Source organism: Numida meleagris, chromosome 4 (genome assembly GCF_002078875.1).
Source record: "Numida meleagris isolate 19003 breed g44 Domestic line chromosome 4, NumMel1.0, whole genome shotgun sequence".
Classification (NCBI taxonomy): Eukaryota; Metazoa; Chordata; class Aves; order Galliformes; family Numididae; genus Numida; species Numida meleagris.
Window position 1 is genome coordinate 63,576,988 of NC_034412.1, and position 23,735 is coordinate 63,600,722.

Here is a 23,735-nt window from a genome sequence, read left to right on the forward strand (position 1 = left end):
CATGGGGACTGCTCTTGATGAAGCAAATCAGCGGCCAAGGGAATAAAACACCTCAAAAACACCTCAAATTGTTAGGAATTAAAAAACAAGCAAAAACAAAAGAACAAACCCCTAACACACAACAATCTTAGCGCAATACTGGTTTGCTTCTTAAGATGAAGTCTGTGACTTTCAATGTGAAAGGTTTCTAGTAATGTTATTCACTGTTGTTTGGCAAGTCTGATTTTGACTTTCTGAAAGACTGGGATTTATTTTGTAATAAGAAAATAACCAAATTGCTGTTAATTGGTCAATTGTTTTGGAAGCAGGCTGTTTATTTTAGTTTATTGTAGGAGTGAAATGTGCAGTTAGGTCAGCAGAGACTAGCTAAGCCTTGTAAAGCTGCTTACGTTGTATTAGAGAACCTGTAAAGTAATGAGAGGCTCATTATTTCTTCTTCAAAGTTATTTCAGGAACGTCATTGTGAAGTGCAGAAGATCCCACTTTAGAAGAAGCCCAAATACTAAAAATAAAGAAACTATTGCTGCAAACAGCAACAGGATCTGTCAATAGGGAGGTAGTGCCATTGCTTGTTGTTACAGCAAAATATGAATACAGAACAAAACGCCCCATTTCTAGAGAATCAAAGCGTAGTGTTCCAACAGTGCTATTAAAAGAGCTCTTTTTCCTCTCGAGTGTCTGCATGAAGACAAATAGAGTTTTGCTCCACTGAGGTAATCCTTCTGTCACCCTTGCCTGCTAATATCAATATGCATGCAATCTGTTTGGATTAAGTATTAGAGTTGATCGACAAGCTATGTGAATGTGTTTGTGCTTAAAATGACAGCACTGGTTGGCAGTATGCCTTCCTGGCTAAAAGTACCAGCCAGCTGATGCGATATAGCACTTGTTGGCAGAGTAACACATGGGGACACGGCTGCTGTGGTCTGGTGAAAGCATTGGGCCAGTGCCAAGCTCCCCTCCAGGCAGTGGATCAGGAGTATAACGGGGAAATCCACAGTTCTTTGTGTTGATGTGGGGTTTGGAGGATTCGTAATGAATGAACGAGTTGTTTCTTTAGGTCTTCTGTGAAAGACTCATGCTCTGCTGGACTCGTTTGTAGTAAAGCTGGAAATGGAAGAAAAAGGCTGCTTATGAGTGCAGAAGGAGTTGGAGTTAACGCTGCAGGATGTAGTGTGAATGTCTGCCTTTGGAAGGAACGTGGAGTGAGACACTAACCCTACTGCTATCTGAGGTTTTGAAGATGACTAGTGGTTAGGGTGCCTCCCCAGTGGGTTCCTTCTAATAAACACCTTATAAAAGTCTGGTTTGCAAAAGGTACCTGGCAGCAGATACGCTGCAGGGATGCTGCCATCTGAAAACTTCAGGCATGTACAGTCCCTGCCTCCTGTGAAGTCTAAGACAATGCTAATAAAGTGCTAATAAATGCTAAGGCAGTGCTAATAAATTCCTCTTGGACTTTGATATGTTGTGTATTGCTAAGAAAAGCCCAATCACATACATGCACGTATGCGTATGTAAAGAAGTGACAGCAGCCTGGTTAGTAGTTCAGTGACTGATTGTTACCTTCCAAGAAAAGAATGAGCTGTCTTAATATGAGGTTTACCGTCCCTGGAGGTGTTCAAGAAGTGGGTAGATGTGGTACTAAGGGACATGGTTTAGTGGGGAAATGTGGCGGTAGGTGGATGGTTGGACTGGATGATCTTGGAGGTCTTTTCCAACCTTGGTGATTCTGTGATTCTATGACTTTCAAAAAAAAAAAAGGAAAAAAAAAAGTGCAAAACTGGAACCTAAGCCTTGATCGTTATGTTAAAAATTTCTTGGAATAACAGCTCTCCACAACCATTTCATTTATCCTCCATCTGCACACATGGGCATTCAAAGGCTGTATCCCATAACCACATTTGAAAGAGTGCTCCTGTCATAGTGTCCAATCCACACAGGCTTGAGGCAGTTTTCATTTCATTTTCTGTAGCCGAGATGAACGGGGAGTATTTGTGTGGTCCCTTACCAGTGATCTCTTTCAGGAGATATTCCAGTCCAGGTAGAAGTACATTCTTAGGAGCCTAAAGACAGAAGGGGAAAACTAAGGGAAAAGAAAGCTAAGGTACAGTGTTTAGTTTACAGTCAGCAAAACAACAATATTCCCAAATTGCTTCATTACGTGGCCATGTCTGGAGTCAATACAGAGGCAACAGTGAGCTGACAATGCAAGGGAATATGGTACTGAAGGTATCATCCTGTTTAGTGAGGTGTGTAACCTGGACTGAGCTCCTGTACAGTCATAAGAGGAATGCCAGCTTGAGTGCAGTGCTGGAAATTCTGCTTGAGTTGTTCTGTTGTGCCTACCATACCTAAAGGCCCAGTTCTGTATGTCCTTGAACAAATAATTTTGTTGCACGTCTGTAGTGGCAATTCATAAGGCCTGCACCGTTTTGCCACCAGGGTCAATTTGCTCATTTAGGGATTTGCTTATCTATGGGCTGAATTATATCACTACTCAAACAGAAAAGCATCGTTTTTTGAATCCTGTGGGTGCAGTGTCTTTTGGCCACTGTTGGGCATCCTGTGTAAACTTTTGGTTTTGCTCTCGTGGTGACAGCAAACAGTGTACCAGGAATAACACTGTTCGCCTCTGAAATGTTTTGTCTGAACTAATGAGTGACTGGCTGATCTTTTGTGGGTTTAACTATTTATTTATTTTCCAGTTTTCTTTAGAAGCATGCTAGGAGGTAAAAGCCAACAATCTGTGGCAGTGAGTCAGAGAGGCTAATTGTGTCTTGCACAAAAAATCCACAAGCTTTTTCAGCTCAAATTATTTCTTTTCTGCTTTCATTGAATTTATTGCTGGTGAAAGGTTCTGGGTAAACAGTCCTAAGGACCGAATTTTTCTGACCACAGCTATATAAAAGTAGCATGCTACAGTGACCTTTCTCCATTTTGCTTTTCTGCTGAAAGCAAATTGTTAGGCTGTTCCACACTAAGCACAGGCTTAATGCAACCAACTCATCTCATACAGATTATCAAGTAGTCTTCAGGTAGTAAATGACCTTCGGTCATGGTGGACATGGGCCAGATCTGAACTAACAAACTGTGGAGGTAAAAGGATCTATATCCCATTACAAAACCACTATCCGGTCTTACTCATTAACATTTTAGTGGCGAAAGTTCAAATGAGTTATTTCATTAATAGTCATGAAACTAATTACATTGAAGTGCATATGTCAGTAGTAAAGGCAGCTGACTTCTGTGCTTCTGAATAAATTCAGTCTGCATTAGGAAATGTTATTCTGCCTCTAAATGAGAGAAATGCATTGCAAATCATGAAGAGGTATTAAAAGGGAGAATGCAGATGTGTCCTAAATGTGATATGCTTGATGCTGCAGTTCCCTAATGCAATCAATTAATGAAATGAATAATTAGAAGTGCGTTTGAGTAGGGGAAGAAGGTCTTGGGTGATATTTTGTACCTTATTTCTTACCTCAGACACCGAAAAGTCAGCAAGATAAAAAAGGTTGTAGGGCGGGAGGGTTGTCATTGACCTGGATAAAATCAAACTCAACTCAGCATCAGGATTAGTTCGGATATATAGAAATGAGACATGCATGTACTGAGGAGATCTGAGCAGAGCCCAAAAGGTATTTATTCAAATGACTTCCACGGGCTTATGGCACCTGCCTATGTCTGACGATGTAGTTAGGTTTCTTTGCTCAGGAGCACAGGAAACTCATGATGGAGCAACTCAAGTTCCCCAAGCACTAATTCCACAGCCCAACACTGCAATGACTACAGTTTGCTGAGTGTGAGAATGTGTCCCCCACATCTCTCCCATACCCAGTATAGTGTATCAGTTCACGTCTGCTCTCAGTGTCACTCACCACCAGGACTGCTGTTTGCCTTTGTTGTCATCATGTGATGCAAGGTCTCCCTACTTTCCCATGTTTTCCTGAACCTGCATGTGCCTCACTGATGCCACTGGAGGCATGCTCTTGGAGGTACCTGCTGCCTTTGAAAATAGAAGGCAATACCATCTGCGTTGTGTGGTCAGTTTTAGAACAAGAAGTGTTCAGTCGGTCTGGTGAGGTGGCCTGTCCCTCCATGTGTGCATGCAGGTCATTGGGGAAGCAGCTCCATGCTTATTCCCAGGAATAAGTGGTATAACTTTTAGCCTCCACTAGACAGTTCTCAAGGGTTTCTAAGCCACTTAGCAGTTGCTTACAGTCACAGACTGGATTTACTTCTAAAAAAATATCATCTGAGGGTATCCTATGCAAAATTATTTGCTTTATACACTGAGTCAGATATTTTCATCTGTTTTCTGAGATGAGCAGGTGAAAGATTACAGAGAGAAGGAGAAAGAAGCCGTAAGACATTTTCTGCCAATTCTAATTCCAATTTCCTAACCAACTGTTGGTTAGGAAAAGTACTCCATATAAGTGTACAATATGTGCATGTGAGTATATAGTAAGAGAAACTGCTAGTTATGACTGTAAATCTATCTGTATTTAAATGTCTTCCTATGTTTTATAATGGTGTGGCATTTTGCTCAGGTATGGTTAGGAGAAAAATTAGATTGCCCCCTACTATTTTTGTGTTGTTAACAGGCTCTAGCAAACACATTTGTGTTACAGACACATTGCAGGAGACAACGTCTCCTAAGTTTAAGAAGACAAGACAGAGGTTGAAAGTATTATGTATTTGTTTCATATTTCCGCAGCTAAACTGAGATACTTCAAGGGACCTACAATGAAGTTGATGAGGTGGTAAATGTGTATGTAATGCACGTGTTGTATCCAATGAGCTGTTGTTGGAAAGTATGGTGAAGCTTGGTCCCTTTTGCTCCTAGTAAGTTCTGCTTCTTCAGACATCTAGAGTGTGGATGTCCAACCTTTTGGCTTGTCTGGACTGCACTGAGTGAAGACGAATAGTCTTGACCTGCATATAAAATACATAATATAGTTAATATATATAAGTATATATAATTTTTTTTAATTAAAACATTAAAAAAGAGAGCAACAAAACCATAAAATGAGTGGGATATTTGACCGTGTTTTTGTGAAACGAACACATCAGACTGGTTTGATGGAAGTGGCTGCAATTCTTGGTGAGCTTTCAGGGTGTTTGTCACAGATTTTTAATGAAATTTTACTCTTCCTGTGCTTCATCCTTGAAAATAGTTATTCACAAATGTATGTACTGCCAAAAACGATTGCGTTGTTGAAGGCTAAATCTAAACAAACTGGGCTACCATTGTATTAGGTATCAGAAGAATAAATACTTAGTTTCCTTAACCAGGGACTTCCCAGAGCCAGAAGGCCTTGAAGGGAAAATTAATCGGGATATTTTGGGGACATTGCCAACTTGGCAAGAAAACCCAAAGTCCTTATAGTGGTATGAAAGTTACTAGCAGCCATCGTGAGGAAAGCAGATTGGAAAATGACTAACTTTGTAACTTTTGTATTAAGTGTTGTGTGGATAGTTTCATGCAGCGCTTGATCTGTGGGGAACCACCGAGCACCCAGTGGCGTGCAATCCTGAAATAAGTAAGCAGTGCCTCTCATGAGTGCGCGATGATGGCACACTGGGCAACAAATCCGCTTTTCAGACAGCAACACGAATAAGTGTGATTATGAAGCAAGGGGTATTTTTCTCTGGTAAGGCAGGTCTTATATATAAGTCTGGTAGAGAGACATGATCAGATTTTTGAGTATCTGATTGCAACTCTGAATCTTCCATTTGAGAATTGGCAGATCATGTATTTATGTCAACTGAAATTGAAGTTGGAAATATACAAAAAAAATTTCTTTTCGGCAATCTTGAAACATTTTCTCGAATTCCTTATCACAATGGAAAGCACAGCCGTATGCTTTTTGCTGTTCTGACCACTGTGTTTAGCCAGTGTATCACAATGCATTAGCTAATTTGCCATCACTTGAGTGAGCACTGCGCTGCATCCTCTCCATGCCCTGGTTTCAGCCCAGATAGGGTTAATAGCACACTAAGGTTTGATTGGTGTTGAGCGATGGGTACGTGCCCAGAGCCAGGCCAGGCCGCTCGGTGGGGCAGAGCTGCTGCCATGATGGCAGGGCAGGGGTGGCCGCAGGATAGGCTGAGCCAGTCTGTATGCTGGCCTTGAGTTGGACTTGCCTGCTATAGAGTCTTGTTGCAAGAGAAACTTAAGCTAGAGTAACTGTAACGAAGGAGTTGCCCAATGCACACTCACAATGCCAGCAACCTGACATCAGCACAAACGTGGTTTTGTGTTGTTGCCAGTGAAACAAACCGTAACGAGTCTAGCTATAGTGGGCAGGCAGAAAATGAAAGAGACATCATTTTTTTTTTCCTTTGGTAGAGAGCACCTTGCTCTTGCTTCACTTGCAGTGCTTCTCAGCAGCCTTGGATCCTCTCAGCTCTCTTGAGCTGTAGGAGGACCAGGGGCACACCTGCACGTGGGCAGTGGGAGCTGTACATCATGATTTCCAGAGGGGAGGAAGGCCAGGCTGCAGTGATAACCCCGTCTCCCTATCTGCAAATGGCTGTCGTAAGCATCCATAGTTTGTAGAGGACTTACACTAACTTCTTTGGTTGACCAAAACACTGATGCGGTCAGATGCATAGTTCCCTTCTTCAGATACCTTTGTATAATTGGCCCTTGCAGAAAGGAGCCACGTGGGGTTTTTAGATGAGGGATAGCTTTTTCAAATGTTTCTTTTTTACTTAGTAAGCAGTATAAAACCAACACACCCACTCAGGGAGGGGCAGCCTTGCTAACCAAGTCAGAAGAGAACAGTGTTGAACACATCAGAAGTATCACAAGGAACCTCAGGGAAGGGAACAGACCCATTTTCCTGATGGCTGCCCATGAAGGGGTCACGCAGAAGGAGAGATCATTTTATGTCGATCTGTCCACTTAGAAAGGTTGTTTAAGGACAGGTATGGGGAGAGGGACTGGAGGGAGTAAGAAATAAAGTATGGTTGTTAAAGCTATCAAGTTTGGCTATCAGAGTTATGGTAGCAAATGCTGAAAACAACATTCACTGACATGCAGCTTTCCCAGAGTACTCTGAACTGGAAGGGAATTTTCCACTAATGCTCCGGAGCTGTGGACCAGACCTAAGCACGTCTCTGGCAGTGGGAGTTGCTGCAGTTTCACCGTGGCTGTGTTTGGCTTCCTTGGTCTATTATTTCCCACTAGTCCAATGCAGATAAGAAGATAGATAATAGACAGTTTGTTATTTGATAGGCAGTAGAGCTGCTTTGCCTGCAGCATTTGAGTTTGGCTTGGAGTTGCTGAGCTGTATTTCCCAGCTGTGGAGATAGATGCTTATGCCCTAAGCAAGGGTTGTTCCCTGCTTCCCCACCCAATAAGCTGCAGCTACCCGTGCTACTTCTATTTTGTCTTGATATATTTATGGCCAGAGATAGAGAGCTATGTGGAAAAGCACAGAGTGTGTTTTACCTACGTGTGAATTTATGGCTGGAAGCTGACAATGGCTTGGCAGCCCATTGGCTTCTCTTGCACAGGCTGAGCAATGCAGGTTTCTTTGCAGCACCTCAGCCCTGACCTGGACTGACCTGACCTGGAATGACAGTGATGCTTTTCATTCCTCCTTGCTCCTCTTGGTGGCTGCTGTGGAGGGGGCCATGTGCCATCAGGGCAGCTCTGGGAGGTCCCTTAGTGGGTGAAACCACCAAAGTCTTGTCAGCCTCACCTAGTCAAAACTTGGAGGTATGAATACTTCCAGCCTAGATAGGTGCTGATGTCTGTAATGTAGTAGCCAGGCTCCCTTTCTCACTCCTCTCCACACATATGTGGTGAACCAAACCCTGAACTCTTAACCCTGATCTTGTTCCGTGACAGTGCATAACCAGGGCCCCTGATGCAAACCAAGCTAACACGTCCCTGCTCTTATTACAAATGTCATATTTACTTGCAATAGGCTAGCAAATACTTCACTGTTTCATTACCAGAAACACACTGTTGTCAGCCAAACCAGTGCAGTGGTGCAGCAAAGTGTTTCAGCAAAAGAAATGAAGTGATGAGGAATCCAAGCACGGGCACAGCTCAGGCAGGTTTCTCCCCAGAGAGGTGTTTCAACACTGCGCTCCATGTCTCCGTCCAAAGTGGGGCCCTTTGAACCGTGTGAGAGCAAAGCCATGTTGGACAGTGCAGGGAGGCTGCTCTCAGGCAGACATGGGTGCTTAGGCCCCACAAAGGGATGTGAACCGACGAGTGTGGGAGGCACAGTCCATGTAAAGAATACACTGCTTTTGTGAGTCAGCTCCAGAGGAATGCAGTTTTAATTTTATCTGCGTTTTCTGAGCTGCCAGCCTTTATCCATACAGGCCCTCAGCCTGTGCCGGTGGCAGCCTGGCTACCTGGCCCAGGGCTGCCTGGGGATCCCTGCTGCTGCCACAGCAGCAGTGGCCTCTCCAGCCCCTCTCAGGGTCCGGGGCAGTTGTAGGGGTCTCAGGGCTCAACCCTGCTGTTCCAGGATCCTGAGAGGCCCTGGGGGCAGAGCCCCACCGGCAAGTGTGCAAAGGGGCACAGCCCTTGGATGGCCCTATTCTCTTCCTGCCTGATAACTGCAGCCCTCCTTGAGATGTGGCTGGCTGTAAGATGGCTGTACATATCTGTTGGTACGTTGTGGTAAGACACACGAGTCTCAGTCAGAATTTCTCTGTGTGCATTTGGCCCCATCTCTACCTGCAGCTGCTGGACAGGGGGCTGCAGCAAGGAGAGTGCTGGTCTCTTCTCTCAGGTGATGAGTGAATCATAGAATCATTGGAGTGGAAGGGACCCTTGAAAGGCCATCTAGTCCCACTGCCCTGCAATGAACGGGGATACCTACCGCTCCATCAGGTGCTCAGAGCATCTCCAGCCTGACCTTGGGTGTCTCCAGGGACGGGGCATCCACCACCTCTCTGGGCAACCTATGCCAGTGCCTCACCACCTGTATAGTAAAAAACTTCTTATTTATATCCAATCTAAATCTCCCCTCTTTTAGTTTGAAGCCATTTCCCCTTGTCCTATCACAACAGACCCTGCTGAAGAGACTGTCCTCTTACAGTGCCCCGTTATATACTGAGAGGATAGGATGTGAGGTGACAGCCTCAAGTTGTGCCAGGGGAGGTTTAGATGGGTGTTAGGAAAAACTTCTTCACAAAGAGACCACCTCTGAGAGAGGGGCACAAGCATTAGAATGTGCTGCCCAGGGCAGTGGTGGAGTTTTCGTCCCTGGAGATGTTTAAGAGCTATGTGGGCAAAGGGAACATGACTTAGTGGTGGAACTCTGTAGGTCAGGTTAATAGTTGGACTTAGTGGTACTGAATGTCTTTTCCAACCTAGATGATTCTGTGATGTTAATCAACAAATTCTAGCCCTGAATCCTGTGAGGTTTGCGTTGGCACCACTTACTCAGCAGTGAGGAAACTGCTGGAAACTGAAGAAGCATTTGCAAAGTGAAGCTGCTGGATTTGTGTGCTTTGGGCCTGTGACGTGAGAGAGGTGAAACACTGCTACTACCTCATGGATTCTTTCCTCTTCTGGTCAGTGCTCCCAGACTGCTTTCAGCACAGTCATCCTGCAGATATGACTTGGTTGCAGGCAGGCACATCCAGATCCTGGAGCAGCATCATTCAGTAAGGAACCTGCAAGGTCATGCAGCCCCTCAGCTGGCCCTTAATATTTCTTACAAGCTTTCCAGTCCCTATCTTTGATGCTGGCAAATGCTTTTGCACTTAGAAAACAGAATCTCATGGAACTTGGGTGTCCCGATGGCTGGGAATTGTCTTCCAGCTTACTTGCAGTCCAGGATGGTGTCTGTGGGTTTGCTCTCTGCCAGGGAACATACACACACCTCCTCACCTTCCTCCTTGTGTGAGAGTGAGAGCAACCTGCCAGGCTGTTTGAACAGACACCTAGCAGAGAAGTGCTGTGAGAGCCTATGTAAGGCACTGAGAGATCTTTTTATTTATTTATTTTTTATTTAAAGCATCTGTGGTTAGCACATGGTGAGCTTCAAGATAGTCTTTCAGAACTAGTGAGATGAACCACCCGCTGTGTTTGTTGTGATAGCTTTGTCCCAGCCTGTGTGCTAGAGACTGTCTCTCTGCTTTTTTTGTTAGTTTATCATTGAATATGAATGCAAAAATCCTCAATCTTTTAAAACACTAGCTTGTTCCCCATCTCCCTCCCAAATTAACCAAAATGTGAAAAAAATAGCACAGTGCTTAAGTAGAGACAGCAAAGCCTTTTTCCATCCCAAGAAGTTGAAATCATAGAATCATAGAATTAGCTAGGTTGGAAAAGACCTACAAGATCGTCCAGTCCAACCATCCACCTACCATCAATAACCCCACTAAACCACATCTCTCAACACTATATCTAAACATTTCTTGAACACCTCCAGGGACGATGATTCAACCACCTCCCTGGGCAGCCCGTTCCAGCGCCTGACCACTCTCAGAAAAGTAGTATTTCCTAATGTCCAACCTAAATCTCCCCTGGCGCAATTTGAGGCCATTCCCCCTCGTCCTGTCACTAGTTATAAGAGAGAAGAGGCCGACCCCCAGCTCACTACAACCTCCCTTCAGGTAGTTATAGAGAATGATATGGTCTCCCCCGAGCCTCCTTTTCTCCAGACTGAACAATCCCAGCTCCCTCAGCCGCTCCTCATAAGGCCTGTGCTCCAGACCCCTCACCAGCTTCGTCGCCCTCCTCTGAACACGCTCCAGGGCCTCAATGTCTTTCTTGCAGTGAGGGGCCCAAAACTGGACACAGTACTTGAGCTGCGGCCTCACCAGTGCTGAGGACAGAGGGACAATGACTTCCCTCCTCCTACTGGCAACACTATTTCTGATACAAGCCAGGATGCCATTGGCCTTTTGGTCACCTGGGCACACGGCTGGCTCATGCTCAGCCGAGCATCAACCAGCACCCCCAGGTCCGTTTCCTCCACACAACCTCCCAGCCACTCTGCCCCAAGCCTGTAGCATTGCCTGGGGTTGTTGCAGCCAAAGTGCAGGACCCGGCACTTGGTCTTGTTGAACCTCATCCCATTGGCTTCAGCCCAGAGATCCAGCCTGTCCAGATCTCTCTGTAGCGCCTCTCTACCCCCAGCCAGATCGACACTTCCTGCCAGCTTGGTCTCATCTGCAAACTTACTGAGGGTGCTCTCAATGCCCTCATCCAGGTCATCAGTATTGAAGAGGACAGGCCCCAGCATTGACCCCTGGGGAACACCACTCGTGTGGTGGATTTAACTCCATTAACCACCACTCTCTGGGCCTGGCCCTCCAGCCAGCTCCTTACCCAGCAAAGGGTGTACCTGTCCAAGCCATGGGCTGCCAGTTTCTCCAGGAGAATACTGTGGGAGACAGTGTCAAAGGCTTTGCTGAAGTCTAGATAGACCACATCAACAGCCTTTCCCTCATCCATCAGGCGGGTCACTCGATCATAGAAGGAGATCAGGTTGGTCAAGCAGGACCTGCCCTTCACAAACCCATGCTGGCTGGGCCTGATCCCCTGGCTGTCCTGCCAATGCCTCATGATCTCCTTCAGGACAATCTGCTCCATAACCTTCCCTGGCACCGAGGTCAGGCTGACAGGCCTGTAGTTCTCTGACTTGTGTAAGGCTTGTGTAAGGCAGCCATGGTATTTTTTTTTAATGCAGGGAGGCATGCTTCCTTTTCATTTGTTAATTATAAAAGAAAATTAGTCAAGGAGAGCCTCGTTAAACAAGTCTGGCATTGAAGGAGAGGAAGAAAGAGAAGGCCCTGCCTTTACTCTGTAGCTGGCTGACCTGACTCACAGCCACAACCTGAATTTGATTTCCTTCAGATTTGTGTTTCCACATTTTTCTTCTGTTTTTTTCTCAGTCTAGCCCTGGCAGCTTCAGAAGGGATGGCAGAGCCCTGCCTTGTGCCCCCAGGCACACTGTGGAGAAGACAGCTTAGAAACTAGGTGCCAGGCATCGACTTATCACAGGCAATGCTCATGGAGTAACTTGTGTTTCCTCTCTGGCAAGTGGCTGCTGTGGCTTCCGTTTCTCCTCTACCCCAGTCCCATCAGAGGCAAGTGTTTCCCTAGCCTAGTTTCTGTCTTTGCTAGATATTTCTCTGGGGAGAAGCAGAGATTCTTTTCAGGTGTTTGCTGCATGGTCTATCCTTGCAGGAGACTTGAAGAGATGAACAGTTTCATGCTGGGCTTTAATGTGCTTGGGGGAAGAGCTGCAGGTTTACTCTCAGATTGTGTCTGGAGAGGAACCATTTGGTAAATTTTGCTGGGGAAAAAACAAAACAGCTTCACTGGTCGAGGTGTCCTGGTGCCTGCATTCTTTAGGGCTGTCTCTACTGCAGCACTCCGGTTTGCTTGGATTTGGTGAGCTGTGGATTTAGGGAGTTACCCAGGAGATTTCACACTGTCCAGCATAGCAGGATAAGTCATGCCAGCATCTCTTGGGCTGTATTCTGGCACCTTTCAGTTATATTAGCTGCAGGATGATTAAGTTTCCTACTGGGACATTTCCTTTTTGGCTACAGGATGTATACCACCTCTAAAGTGATTTAAAATACCTCTGTACACCATGGTGGGTAAGAGAAGCTTGAGATCGCTTTCTCCGTTGCTCTATTGGATGGTTGCAGACACTAGATTCAGATAGTCCCATCATTGCTGGCTCTTTTTATTATTATTAATTACAGTAGAAATTCCTTGGTCCCCAAGAACTCCCAAGCTCTCTCTTTGCCTCTTGTCATCTGCAGAGTTTAGAAGGGCTGACAAAACCATTTCATTTCTTGAGACTACTCAGAAGGGTGTGAGCCAAGCCCACAATGTAAGCTCCAAGTTTAGCCAAATTATTTGAATATAATTCTACTCAAAAAAAAAAGTTTACAGTCTCCCTTTGAGTGCAAACATAGTAGTGCGTTTGGTTAAATCTCTACTACATAAAGCCAGATTCTAGCACACTGATCCATTTGGTTCATGAGACCATTTTCTTTAATTAATATTTAACATGATAATTTAGCATGTTCCTGGTAGTATTATTAGCAGCATTATTTGGTTATGGATACACTTGGCACTAATTAAGGGAATGAGTGGGAAGTAGAAGTGGGACTCATTCTTCCTGCCATCCAAGCAAAGATGAGCACCGAAGAGATGCTGTGGGGTGTTGAGTGTATACTTGCACATTCTTTAAATGCACATCAGAAGAAAGGACTGTCCACAGACTTAAGCAGTACAATCTGGTAGGGCTGTGACTGAAGTCGCGTTAGCCCTGTCGCCTGGCTGCTGGCCCTATAACTCCCTTGTTTTTTGTAGGGCAAAAGCTCCTGGGGTGGGGCGGGATGGGTGGAGCGCAGGTTGCAGCCTGGATCTGACACTCTTCAGAAATGTGGGTGAGAAGCTCAGCCACAGGAACTCAGCCTTCATTGCAAGGCCTTTCTCTTCCATGTCTCCTTCTACAATGCTCAGTCCATTGCCCAGACCCCTCTGCACACCCAGTCACTAGCTAGAACCATGGCAGCAGCCAATTACTTTTTGCTTTTGAACATGGAAGGGGTGAGATACAGGAACATATGTGTGTGTTTGTAAGTCGCTGTGGATACAGGAGGCAGGGAAGAAAAGTAAAGTGAAAAAACCCTAAGATGGGGAGGGAAGGGAATTGCTGGCATGGATTCTTAGAGAAGGAGTAGCTTCTTTCCCTTTGGTGTTTTGAGCTTGAGACTGGAACACATACAGTAGTGAAAGCTTGGTCCGAACAGAGTAACTGTGAAACTCTCTGACCTGCATTTATACTGCTCTTAGACTTAATAATCTCAAAGGAGGCTACAGCTGAAGGGGAAAACAGAAAGGAGAGCAGTAAACATTAGCAAACTGCCGTTTGCTCTAGGGTATCAGGAAAGCGGAAAAACTTGTTGAGTGCACGTTGTTGCTCATTTTTCTCTGGATGCTTGTGTTAGCTCCACGGCAAACATGCAGTTGCGTTGATCATTACCATCCTGAAAGAGATAGCATTTGCCTTTCCCAGGGAGAGAAACTTGTAAAAGCGTGCTAGTGTTAATGTGTGTGGAGAGCACTTGCACAGAAACTGGAGCACCTGGTTGGCGCAGGCTGGAAGGCACTGGGATGGTGCTGCTTTGGGCAAGGGAAGGTTGTAATGCCCCCCAGATCCTGCACACAGCTGCCAAGGGAGCATCAGAGCATCCCTGCAAGAGGCTCTAAAGAAAATGGGTTTGTGTGACGTTACCACAGCTGCTCATGGCTTGACAGGAATGGTGGGCAGGTGCAGGAGGCACAGGTTTACTGGTGTCTTGTAAAAGCCATCTGGAAGAAAGTGGTAAGGAATGGTGATGAGAATAAATGGGTATATCGCACCCTCTGTGCGATATAAAAATTAATTTTGGTGCACTTTACTTGTTCTTTACTGAACAAGACTTGTCTTTGCTTCTGTATAAGCCCTAAGTTAGAAAGCCTGCCTTGGAGAGAAACCCAACAGTTACAGAGGAAATCAGTGGTAGACAATTCAGTTAAGAAAAGTGATAGCAAAAGGAATATCTATGGAGATGTAAAACAAATTTTGGTTATGCAACCTTTGGGAAAAAAGCAAAGGTTGGATCACTTATTTATTTCCCTAATTTGTGGGAGACTGCTTTCTATTTTAAAACACCTGAGGTGGTATCACTGACACAGTGGCAGGCTTTCTTGTTCGTTTACAGTAATTGGTTGGTTTTGCCCCTTAGTCACCTAAGTCATTACGTTCTGAAGGTGGTATTTGAATTGCTTAAAAGCGTTTTTATTTCCTTCCTTTGGAGCTGTGTGCCAGTCACTGCTCCCTCCTGGTCATGCTGATTTTCCTTTGTGCAGTGTCACGTGTGCAACCACTTCCACCCTGGTCCAGATTCCTTTCCTTTTGGCACTTCCTATGTTTCTACAGGTCCCTTGCGACCAGGATTTGGCAGAAACCAGCATTTGAACCTCTCCATGTGTACATAACACTTTAATGTTATGCTTGTTAATCCTTTAGTAACCTGGGCTCTTTGTACTGCGATGGAAAGTGAAATACTGCTAAGCAGTTTAGGATCCCATCTAATTAGGTGAGGCGGCAGCTAAGGGCAGGGAACAGCCATGCTCTCATGGTTGGCAGTGAAAAGAAAGACCTCAACTCATCAGCTGGGCCAAGCTGGCACGTCCTATCACCTCTAATGTGAGACGTGGGTGCCTGCCTCAGGCATGAAGGTTTAGGCAGGGGTGAAAAGCCCAAATGAGCTGTCATCAACTTATTGCTGACAGGATATAGATAAGCCACATTAATACTGTGTACTTTGTACTGCCTTGTGCCACTCCTGCTGGTTTATGCCTATTGCTGCAGACTGGTTCAGGACTGTGAACAGGATGTTTGCCAAAAACGCCTGGAAAAACAGCCTGGCTGTGGGAGTAATTGAGGAAGGGATGCTGGGGATCACACACGTTTACTATGTTCCTGCCCTGTCTTCATTTCTGATGCAGGTTTTTGGAGTGTCATCCGGCCTGTTATTGTCTGAGCTGGCTTCTGAGAAGTGTGACCATAAGGAGAAAATTACTTCCACTGGTTTACCATTGGCAGTATTTCTCAGGGTGTTGTACCTTGTCTTCTCAAATAAGTTTAGCTGGATTCAGGCTAGCTTGCCTCTGTAATGCTCTGTTTTAAAGGTACTGATTTCAGGTAGAACAATTCTGGATTTAAGGAGGAAGCTATAGGTCATGGCCGATGACACGGGAGTTGCAACAGATTAAAAGTACTCAGAAATGTATTAACTTATTAGTCTGAGGATAGAAGCCTCTGCTAGGAATAAAAAGCATAAAATTCTTACATATGTAGTGAAGAAGTTTAGTTCCTGAAAATGTCACTCGGTAATTATTACTTAGCCAGCTAATACATTCTCTGCTGGGGGACATGTTGAACAAGAGGCAGAACATCATGTCATAAGAAGGCAGCAACATGGAAACCTGCCTTGTGGCGGCTCTGAACTTCTTCCTCCTGCTGGAAAACCCTTACATTTTTCCATCCTGCTACCCAGCTGGTAAAAGAGGGAGTGGCTGTTTGGAAGGGCTCTCTCTTTTAGAGACGTGGTTGAAAAGATGCAAGATTGCACCATTTCTTTTTGTGGATTCTGTTGGTTTCCTGTCAGTTAAGAATTAGGCCCAGGTTCACTGCAGCTTTTCCATTGGCTTCCTTTGTCACTTGATCGCACAGCAGCAGACGAAGGTCAGATATCCTGAGATTTTATTAGATACTTCAAGCAATCTTTGCCATCAGGCATCAAAAGCTACCGCAGGACTGGTCAGAGCGGGTAGTTGTTCTCCAGATGGCCTGATTTTTCTTCACTGGTGGATGATGGAAAAGATTCCTTCATTTCCTTCTCAGCTCAGTTATATTTTTTTGTGAGCTCTGTTGTCCCCCTCCTCCTCCACAGAGCAATGAGCATTTATAGGATTTGAAAGCAAGTCATTTTACTCAGCAGCTCTGCTGCAGAGATGTCACTGGCACCAGTGTCCCCTTTTAATCAGACCTAAGCCACAAAATGGCATTGCTGGCTTGCTCAGATCCATCTCTCTGGGTCTCAGTCTTTAGATGAGGAGAAGAGTAGTGAGGTCATTCTAATTTGTTGTGCTTTTCAGGCATCCCTTCAGTTTGGTTTCCTCAAGGGTAGTTTAATTTTTGCCAGCACTGGAAGAGTTACAAAGTGATCCTGTCCATAAGGTGGTCACCAAGCCTGACATATAAGGGCTTATTTGTACACTGCTCGTGGCTGCCCTGTTTCCAGGTTACTCTCTGTTCCAGAGGAGAATCCTGTATGTCTCTTTTGGCTGGGAACCCGCTCAGAAAGATGAAAACTTGTTTTGTTTGTGTTTTGCAATCCAGTAGCAGTTGTGGCAACATCATTTTGAGGCAGTATTGCAGAAGGCTGAAAGGGAGCAACGTCTGCTGGAATGTCTTTTAGGACAGACTGAAGAACAGCATGCTACTTGCTTGCGATCACTGCATTTTTTATATTTCTTTTTTCTCTTTTTCCCTTTTTAACGACTGCTTTTTTAAATTATTATTTTTATTGCCAGTATTTTTGAGGATCCAACAGTCACTGTTTCCAAGAGTACTTACAAGCTGCATTTGCAGTGGTAGAGATAGCTGACCTGCAAAGGTGTACCTGCAGATGCAGAGGTATAGGTAGTGTTAGCAAAGTGTTCTTGCTGATGTGTTATTTCCAGTGTTGCATTGTGTCCTGTCAAATAAATAAATATCTGTCCTCAAAGCACTGACTGAAGCAGCACTTGTCTATATAAATAACACTCAAAAATTGCTTCAAGGGGTCTTGCTGGATCTGTAGGTCTTATGTTGATGTAATACTTAAATATAAACTCATTAAATGTCGTAATCATTGATTGTTTTGATCAGATGAAGCAGATCAAAGGAGTGAGGCAATAGGAGATCTAGTTATTTTCAAGCTGTGTCTCTATGACATAACTCCACTTGTATCACCATTAATCACTTCCAGTTGACACCTGGGTACAAATAGAGCAGCTTTAACCGGGAGAGATGTAGGTCAGTAGTCCCCAAGTTCACTTGCTGTTGAGCTTGTTTACTAGCTCTAGGTTTTTATTGTGGAAGCCAGAGGTTTAAATTTGCATTGATGAAATTAAGAGTGAAAGTACTGTAGCTTTTCATCACAGCTGCAGTGCTCTGACATACATTGGCTTTTCTATTCTCTGCCATCTCTCCAGCATCTGCCTGAAAGGCCTCGCAAAGCCTGGAGAAACCCATGGTGGGCCGAGGGGGACACTGCTTCTTATAACCAGTGTAACTCTTAGCATTAAGTAGGTATGTATCAAAGTGATACCGATGAGTTTAGCCTAGGCTCCCATTGGAGGGGAAGTCTTTCTGACTACATCAGCAGCCATGAAGACTCTTAACAGGACCAGGGATGGTCATCATTTTAGCTGGTACATTACTATGAGTCAACTTGTAGTTCTGATGCTGTAAATTTTGGGCCATTGTAGTAGTTATTTATGATCAGCATCAGCAGTGAGGTCATATTCTGGCCTGTCCCTAAGGAAGAATGGAGACGTTGGAGATGGACACTCAGGCTTTAGCAGAGGCTGAATGCTGTCACATGTGACACCAGCAGAGTGTGAGGCCATCCAGCCTGCCAGGCTGGGATTTCTATTGCTGTGCTAGGTAAAGACGCTCAGAAGACTGCCATCACTGCAAGCACGCTGTCACCTCCATCTTCGTTAGGAGGATCCCTGTTCAAAGCACAACTTAGAAGTGGAGGAAGCCTGGGACAGAGCTGAAGATAAAGCTGATTTGCCTTCAGGGATAATAAACTTTTGGCAGCTGGTTTCAATACCCACAGTTCTGGAGATTGTTTTGTTTTGCTTTCTGCAGTGCTTTCCACTTCAGGAGTAATTTTTCTTTCATGATATTGCAGATATTTGGGATTGTAGCTTGCAAGTTTTTAAGGGTTTGTAGTTTGTTTCATTAAGCTTAGAAGATTATAAAGACCAATGAATTTCATATTCTTCAGAGCTGAGTTTGACTCTTCCATCTAAAAAAATTGTCCCTGAATTTTATCTTTGTTTTAGCACTTTTACACCTCTCTAACATTTCCCCTACCCAGGGAAAGCAAATTATAAAGTTTCCTGTTGTTGTTTTCTTCCCTAGCTGCATTCACTTTAGTTTATGGCTAACAAGGAGGGTGTGGCCCCTCGCTCCCTTACCTTACCTCCCCAGGGGCAATGCCCATGAAGGCTAGTGATGGGGAATGGGGACTATCTCTAGGCAGCTACCCAGCTGGATCACAGGGGCTTGTGATTTTGTGGTAAGCTACAAAAAATAATTCAATTCCCTTTAAGCTGCTTTTCCATGGATTTGAGCCTGTGGGTTGAGGATGCAGCTTCTGTATGTTGATCATGCCTTAAATGTGATGATGGATGTAATACCCCAGTGAAAAGGTAGCTGTGGGGATAGTAGACCCCACCCAGGACTTGTTCTCTGACTCCTTTCCCCTTGCTGCTGGCAGAGGGGTACATGGGGAGCTGCCCTGGCTGCTGGGAAGGACAGCCCCTGCATATCCAGCAGTGCCCCTCACAAGGGAGTTAGAGGTCTGAGCACTCCTTGAGAGGCAAGTTTTGGAAATCAGCGGATTGTTCTGACATGTATCCCTGTTTACTCTCTAGTAGCCTGTGATGTCAGAGAGCGTCATTGGTGAGTCAGCTACCTATGTGTCTGACTCGTCCTGGCTGCTCTAAATATAAATGTCAAAAGATGGTTAGGCTGTAGGAGTAAATCGGTCTGCGTTGGCATGTGCATTTTGGGCTAGTCTTCCTCTTCTGCATTTTGCTCTTTCTCCATTATGAGGGCTAGCGTGGTCAATAGAAAACAAAGGCAGCAGTGCAGATCAAAGCCAGGCTCTCAGACTGTGTTTTCATGCACACATCTGATACATCGCATCTCTTTGTGCTGGCTCTGTAAGGGCTGAATCTGAGAAGAGGGAGAGAAAGGGTTGCTTTGACAGCATTCCTGAAGTAGACACCCTGAGAGACTGTGAAGCATTTTCACACCCTTTTTTTGTACATGCAGAATGTGTGATATTTAAACAAGCATCCAAGAGAAAGCTCCTTTGCCAAGGCTGCCAGCCTCTGCTGGTGGACTCCAGTCCTCAAGGTGCTGCATGATTTATGTTGCTGTAGCAGAAATGCTAAGTCACAGCCTGAACCAGTGATTGAGCACCTGATGGGAAGGCAGGGCCTACCCAGGGGAGCTCAGGTGCATGCAGTGCACCTGAGTGACCGGAAGGGCTGGAGCCAGGATCCACCCCTTCCCAGACCTAATTTAAGGGTTGGCAGTGGAAACAAGGGTACCTTGCTGAAGATCTCTGCTTATCTGAGGCCTTCCAGAGGTAAGCAGCTCTTTTCACTTGTTTCTGCATCCACAGCTGCTGCATTTGGGCTTGTCTGTGTTTGCGGTAGCCAAAGACTTTGCCACCCCACTATTGTTGCTGTATTTTCCTTTCCATTATAGCATTACAGCTGCTTTGGGCTGAAGCGCTGCAATTAGGCTCTTAAGTTTGGAGTTTCAGTAATAAACACAATTATTTTTTGTTGGAAACTGGGAGAAACAGGTAAGAAAACTGTCCTGTCTTTCATCTTACCAAGCATCCTGCATTTTTCTTTTTTTGTTTTAGTAAAATACATATTTTTTGTAAGGTAAACAAAATCTTGATGAAGAATGCCACAAGAAAAGCATCAGGAGCCTGAAACTGCCTGTTTCTTTACCAGAAGCACTCTGCTCTGGCAATTGTGGTGGTGGTTTTTTTTTTGTTTGTTTTTTTTGACTTGTGCTCCCTTTAACAGCTTATGCAGAGGCGATAATGAATTTAAGAATGAGCTCTGCCTGTGGAAAGTAAATACATCTTTATAAAAAAAAAAAACTCTAAATCCTATAGAAGGTAAACAGAAGTGGATAACCATGCTTCACTTTACTGTGCCCCTGCTGAGTGCTATTACGGGGTTAATCCTGTGTTACGTTACAGGGAGTTGTTAAAAGGTCAGCAAAGGTTGTCCTCTGTGTGTTTCTGTATGGATTTCCTTAACCATTAAAGAAAATCTTTTGGAGATATTACATTTTATATCATATATGTATATCAGTTTACTCATTAGCATCAGAAAGCTCTACAACAATGACTCAGGCTGCTATTTTCAGAATAAAAAGTGACAACAGTGCGTCTGGGCTGCAAACACCTTGTCGGAGGCGCTACAGTGTTTTGGGCTATCTTGCTTCGCATCACAGATGCCACAATGGCTCGTGCTGCTGCACGTGAGACTCATCTCAAGGCCTCAGGCCATTATTTTTGAATGCTGTGTCATTTCTTCTCTTCTTGGTATTTTAAAAATCACTTATTTCTGCCTCCCTCTTCTCCATTATGCTTTTCCTTCTTTCCTGTCTTCATTGCTCTAACAGGCGGCAAATCTAATGAAGGATGTGAGCCTCTGAAAAGCACATAAGTACCCAAACGTTCTATAAAACACAAAACTTCTCCCTGATTTAAACAGTGCAGGGGTCAGTCAAGCACCGTGGGCTGTGTTCCAGGTGAAGGTAGCGCTGCCTGTCCCTGCTTTAGGATTTGTCTAAGACAGTGACTGAAGCGCTCTGTGCAGTGTGGGCAGTCTGAGTGTATTAGTATGTGTCTAGGTGCAGGTGGCATCCCTCACGTTTTCAGTCTTCCCCTTTTCACAGGAACCTCCGGACCGAGCAGAGCGTCTTACAGCTTCTCTAGAAAATTCCTCTGCCTCCCTTTTGGGGGAACAAGCTGGCAACTTTCTACAGCAAGATACGGAGTTCTATTCAGTATAGATAGTACTTAGTTCCTGAAGTCTGAAAATGTAGGAAGGTGGGAGACAACTGTGAGAAACAGAAATGCCAGAAAAACGTGGAGGATTTGGCAGGCTTGTCTTTATGTCTACTGTGTTACCCTGCAGAACAGTGTTGATGACAAACACATGAACATGCTAGCATTGAAGCTACTGGATGCGAGTCTGCCATGGAGTTACTTTGGGGGGATTTTTTCTAAGCTTCAAGGTTTTTGTTGTTGTTGTTCTGTTTTACTTAGTGTCTCTACAGATACTAGCAATGATAGTTGCAGTGCTGTAGAATGACTCCGAACTCTGTCTTTAAAAAGCCTCATTTGGTGTGAGTCTCCTTTGGCTAAAAGCACATCAGATATAATTGAATGCTGCCAAATTGCTGTTGCTTTGTCTCTAGTCCAGGAACCAGACTGTAGTCATGAACTTCTCGTGAATATGTATCACGAAATTATTGCTAGGAGGCTGGGTAATACCACTCTAATGCTGTTAAACAGATTAATAAGAGTGCAAACTTCTCCAACTCCTTTGTAACTGTATCACCTGGGTTGCCGAGTCCTTTATCCACTATTATGCTGCAAAGAGTAGAAAATTCAAAGACCTTTGGCTGGCAAAAATAGAAGTTATCAGAAGTCATCAAGAGTCATTTAAAAAAAAAAAAAGCATTCAAAGTCAGACTAATCTTTGTTCAGTATTGTTCATCCCTCTGTAGGAGTTAGGTGTTGCCTCACTCCATGTCTGAAACAGTTTCCAGCTGCTCTCTGCAGTCACCCCTCATGTCTGGCACTGCCAGCACAGAGCTGTGTGCAATGGGAATGCCGTTTGCCATCACTGCAGACAATGCTGAACTCATTATAAAGCTGGTAAAAGTGACCTAAAATTTATCCGTTCTAATTAGCGTAATCTGGCTGCTGACCTCATTCAGCTGACTGAACTCACAAGAAATAATGTCATAATAAGGACCAAAATGAAATATCACCTAGTGTGAATTATTGTGGTCTGTATTGCTGAAGAGGAAAGGAGTCCAGTGCAGTTATGAGACTGCAGTACTCACTTCAGAAGCCTGTAGTGCTCCATGCCCTGAGCATAGGTCAGTCTGGTGCTGCATCCTTTCAGGCTTCCTGTGTCAGAAGGGACATGAGATCTTGTCGCTTGCTGTCACCTTTCTTGAGATATTGATAAAATAGTTGCCTTTCTTGAAAGTGCGTGTGTCTTTCTTTTTGGAATCCAGAAAGAACCAACACCTCCCGGCACAAAGACATATTCCACTTATATTTTTGTATGTAATCATTTCTTTTATAGAGAAAAATCTGCTCCTAAATATAGCCACCCAGTCAGGCCACCATTAGAGCTGTACATGAATGGTGTTTTACTCAGTGTGATGTAGCAATGTGTGGGAAGGAATCCCAAACTGAGTCTAATTTTGACATCCAGTGGTTTTTTTACAATGAGTTATAGTACCGGAGTTCAAATGCTTGCTGATTATTGCTGAGCTGGGCTACTGTCAGGCGTTTTTAAAAATAAGGCTTGCAATTTTACCAGTATCATTGGAGTTCCTCAGCAGAGCCCTGCATGACCTTTCAGCACATTCACTGGAGTTCCCACAATGGCAATTGTAAGCAGGGCTTGCAGCAGGGCATGACACGACATCGCTGCAGCTTAACAGGGCTATTGACCTCTTGCAGCTCACCCTCATGGGTCTCTTCCTACTGCCCGGCAATGCTCAAGATCTTTAAGTATCTTTTTTGGAAGAAACTGTGGGAAACAAAATTGCCAAGTAGCACCAAACGGGATATGAAAATATCATGTCACAAAACCTCGTGAAGCATTCACCTCATTGTGCTTGTAGAAGGTGGAGGACCACCTGGGCTCTCTAGCATCTGTTCTGGTCTTCACAGAAGATCAGTCCTCATAAACCGAGAAAGACGTAGAGCCAAATTTGGCTGTCCTTTTGGGGGAGAACTACCCCAGGGTCAGTTTTGCTTGCAGTAATACCTGGACTTATGTGCAGGCATGTAGGTTCATACAGGAACAGAAATCTACACTGAGCTGCAGGAATGTCTTCTACAGAGTTTCCTTTCAAGGAAGCACACAAGCACTTGGCAGTTATGTCCAGCTGTGACTCTGCTATCTGATACTAATTTGATTCTTGACAGGTGTTTTTTTTGTTTTGTTTTGCAGGAAGAAATCTTTTCTATTTTCAGCCCTGTACGCTGCCTTCATATTTGGTGGTCGGCACCTAATGAACAAACGAGCAAAATTTGAACTGAGGAAACCACTAGTGCTCTGGTCCCTGAGCCTTGCCGTCTTCAGGTAGGCATTCCTTCTCATCAACTGC

The 23,735-nt window shown here is 44.6% G+C and overlaps 1 protein-coding gene across 2 annotated transcripts in view; it reads left to right on the plus strand.

Annotated features, from left to right (window-relative positions):
- ELOVL6 (ELOVL fatty acid elongase 6) overlaps positions 1-23,735 on the plus strand; it is a 68,707-nt gene that overhangs the window by 21,675 nt on the left and 23,297 nt on the right. The window contains exons 1-2 of one of the 2 annotated variants that reach the window (XM_021394701.1): positions 19,856-19,935; positions 23,579-23,710. In XM_021394701.1, coding sequence (XP_021250376.1) covers positions 23,640-23,710 — 71 coding nt within the window. In that variant the 5' untranslated portion in view covers positions 19,856-19,935; positions 23,579-23,639. Of the gene's footprint in view, positions 1-19,855; positions 19,936-23,578; positions 23,711-23,735 lie in introns of those variants that run through there. The other variant, XM_021394700.1, reaches the window with a different exon arrangement.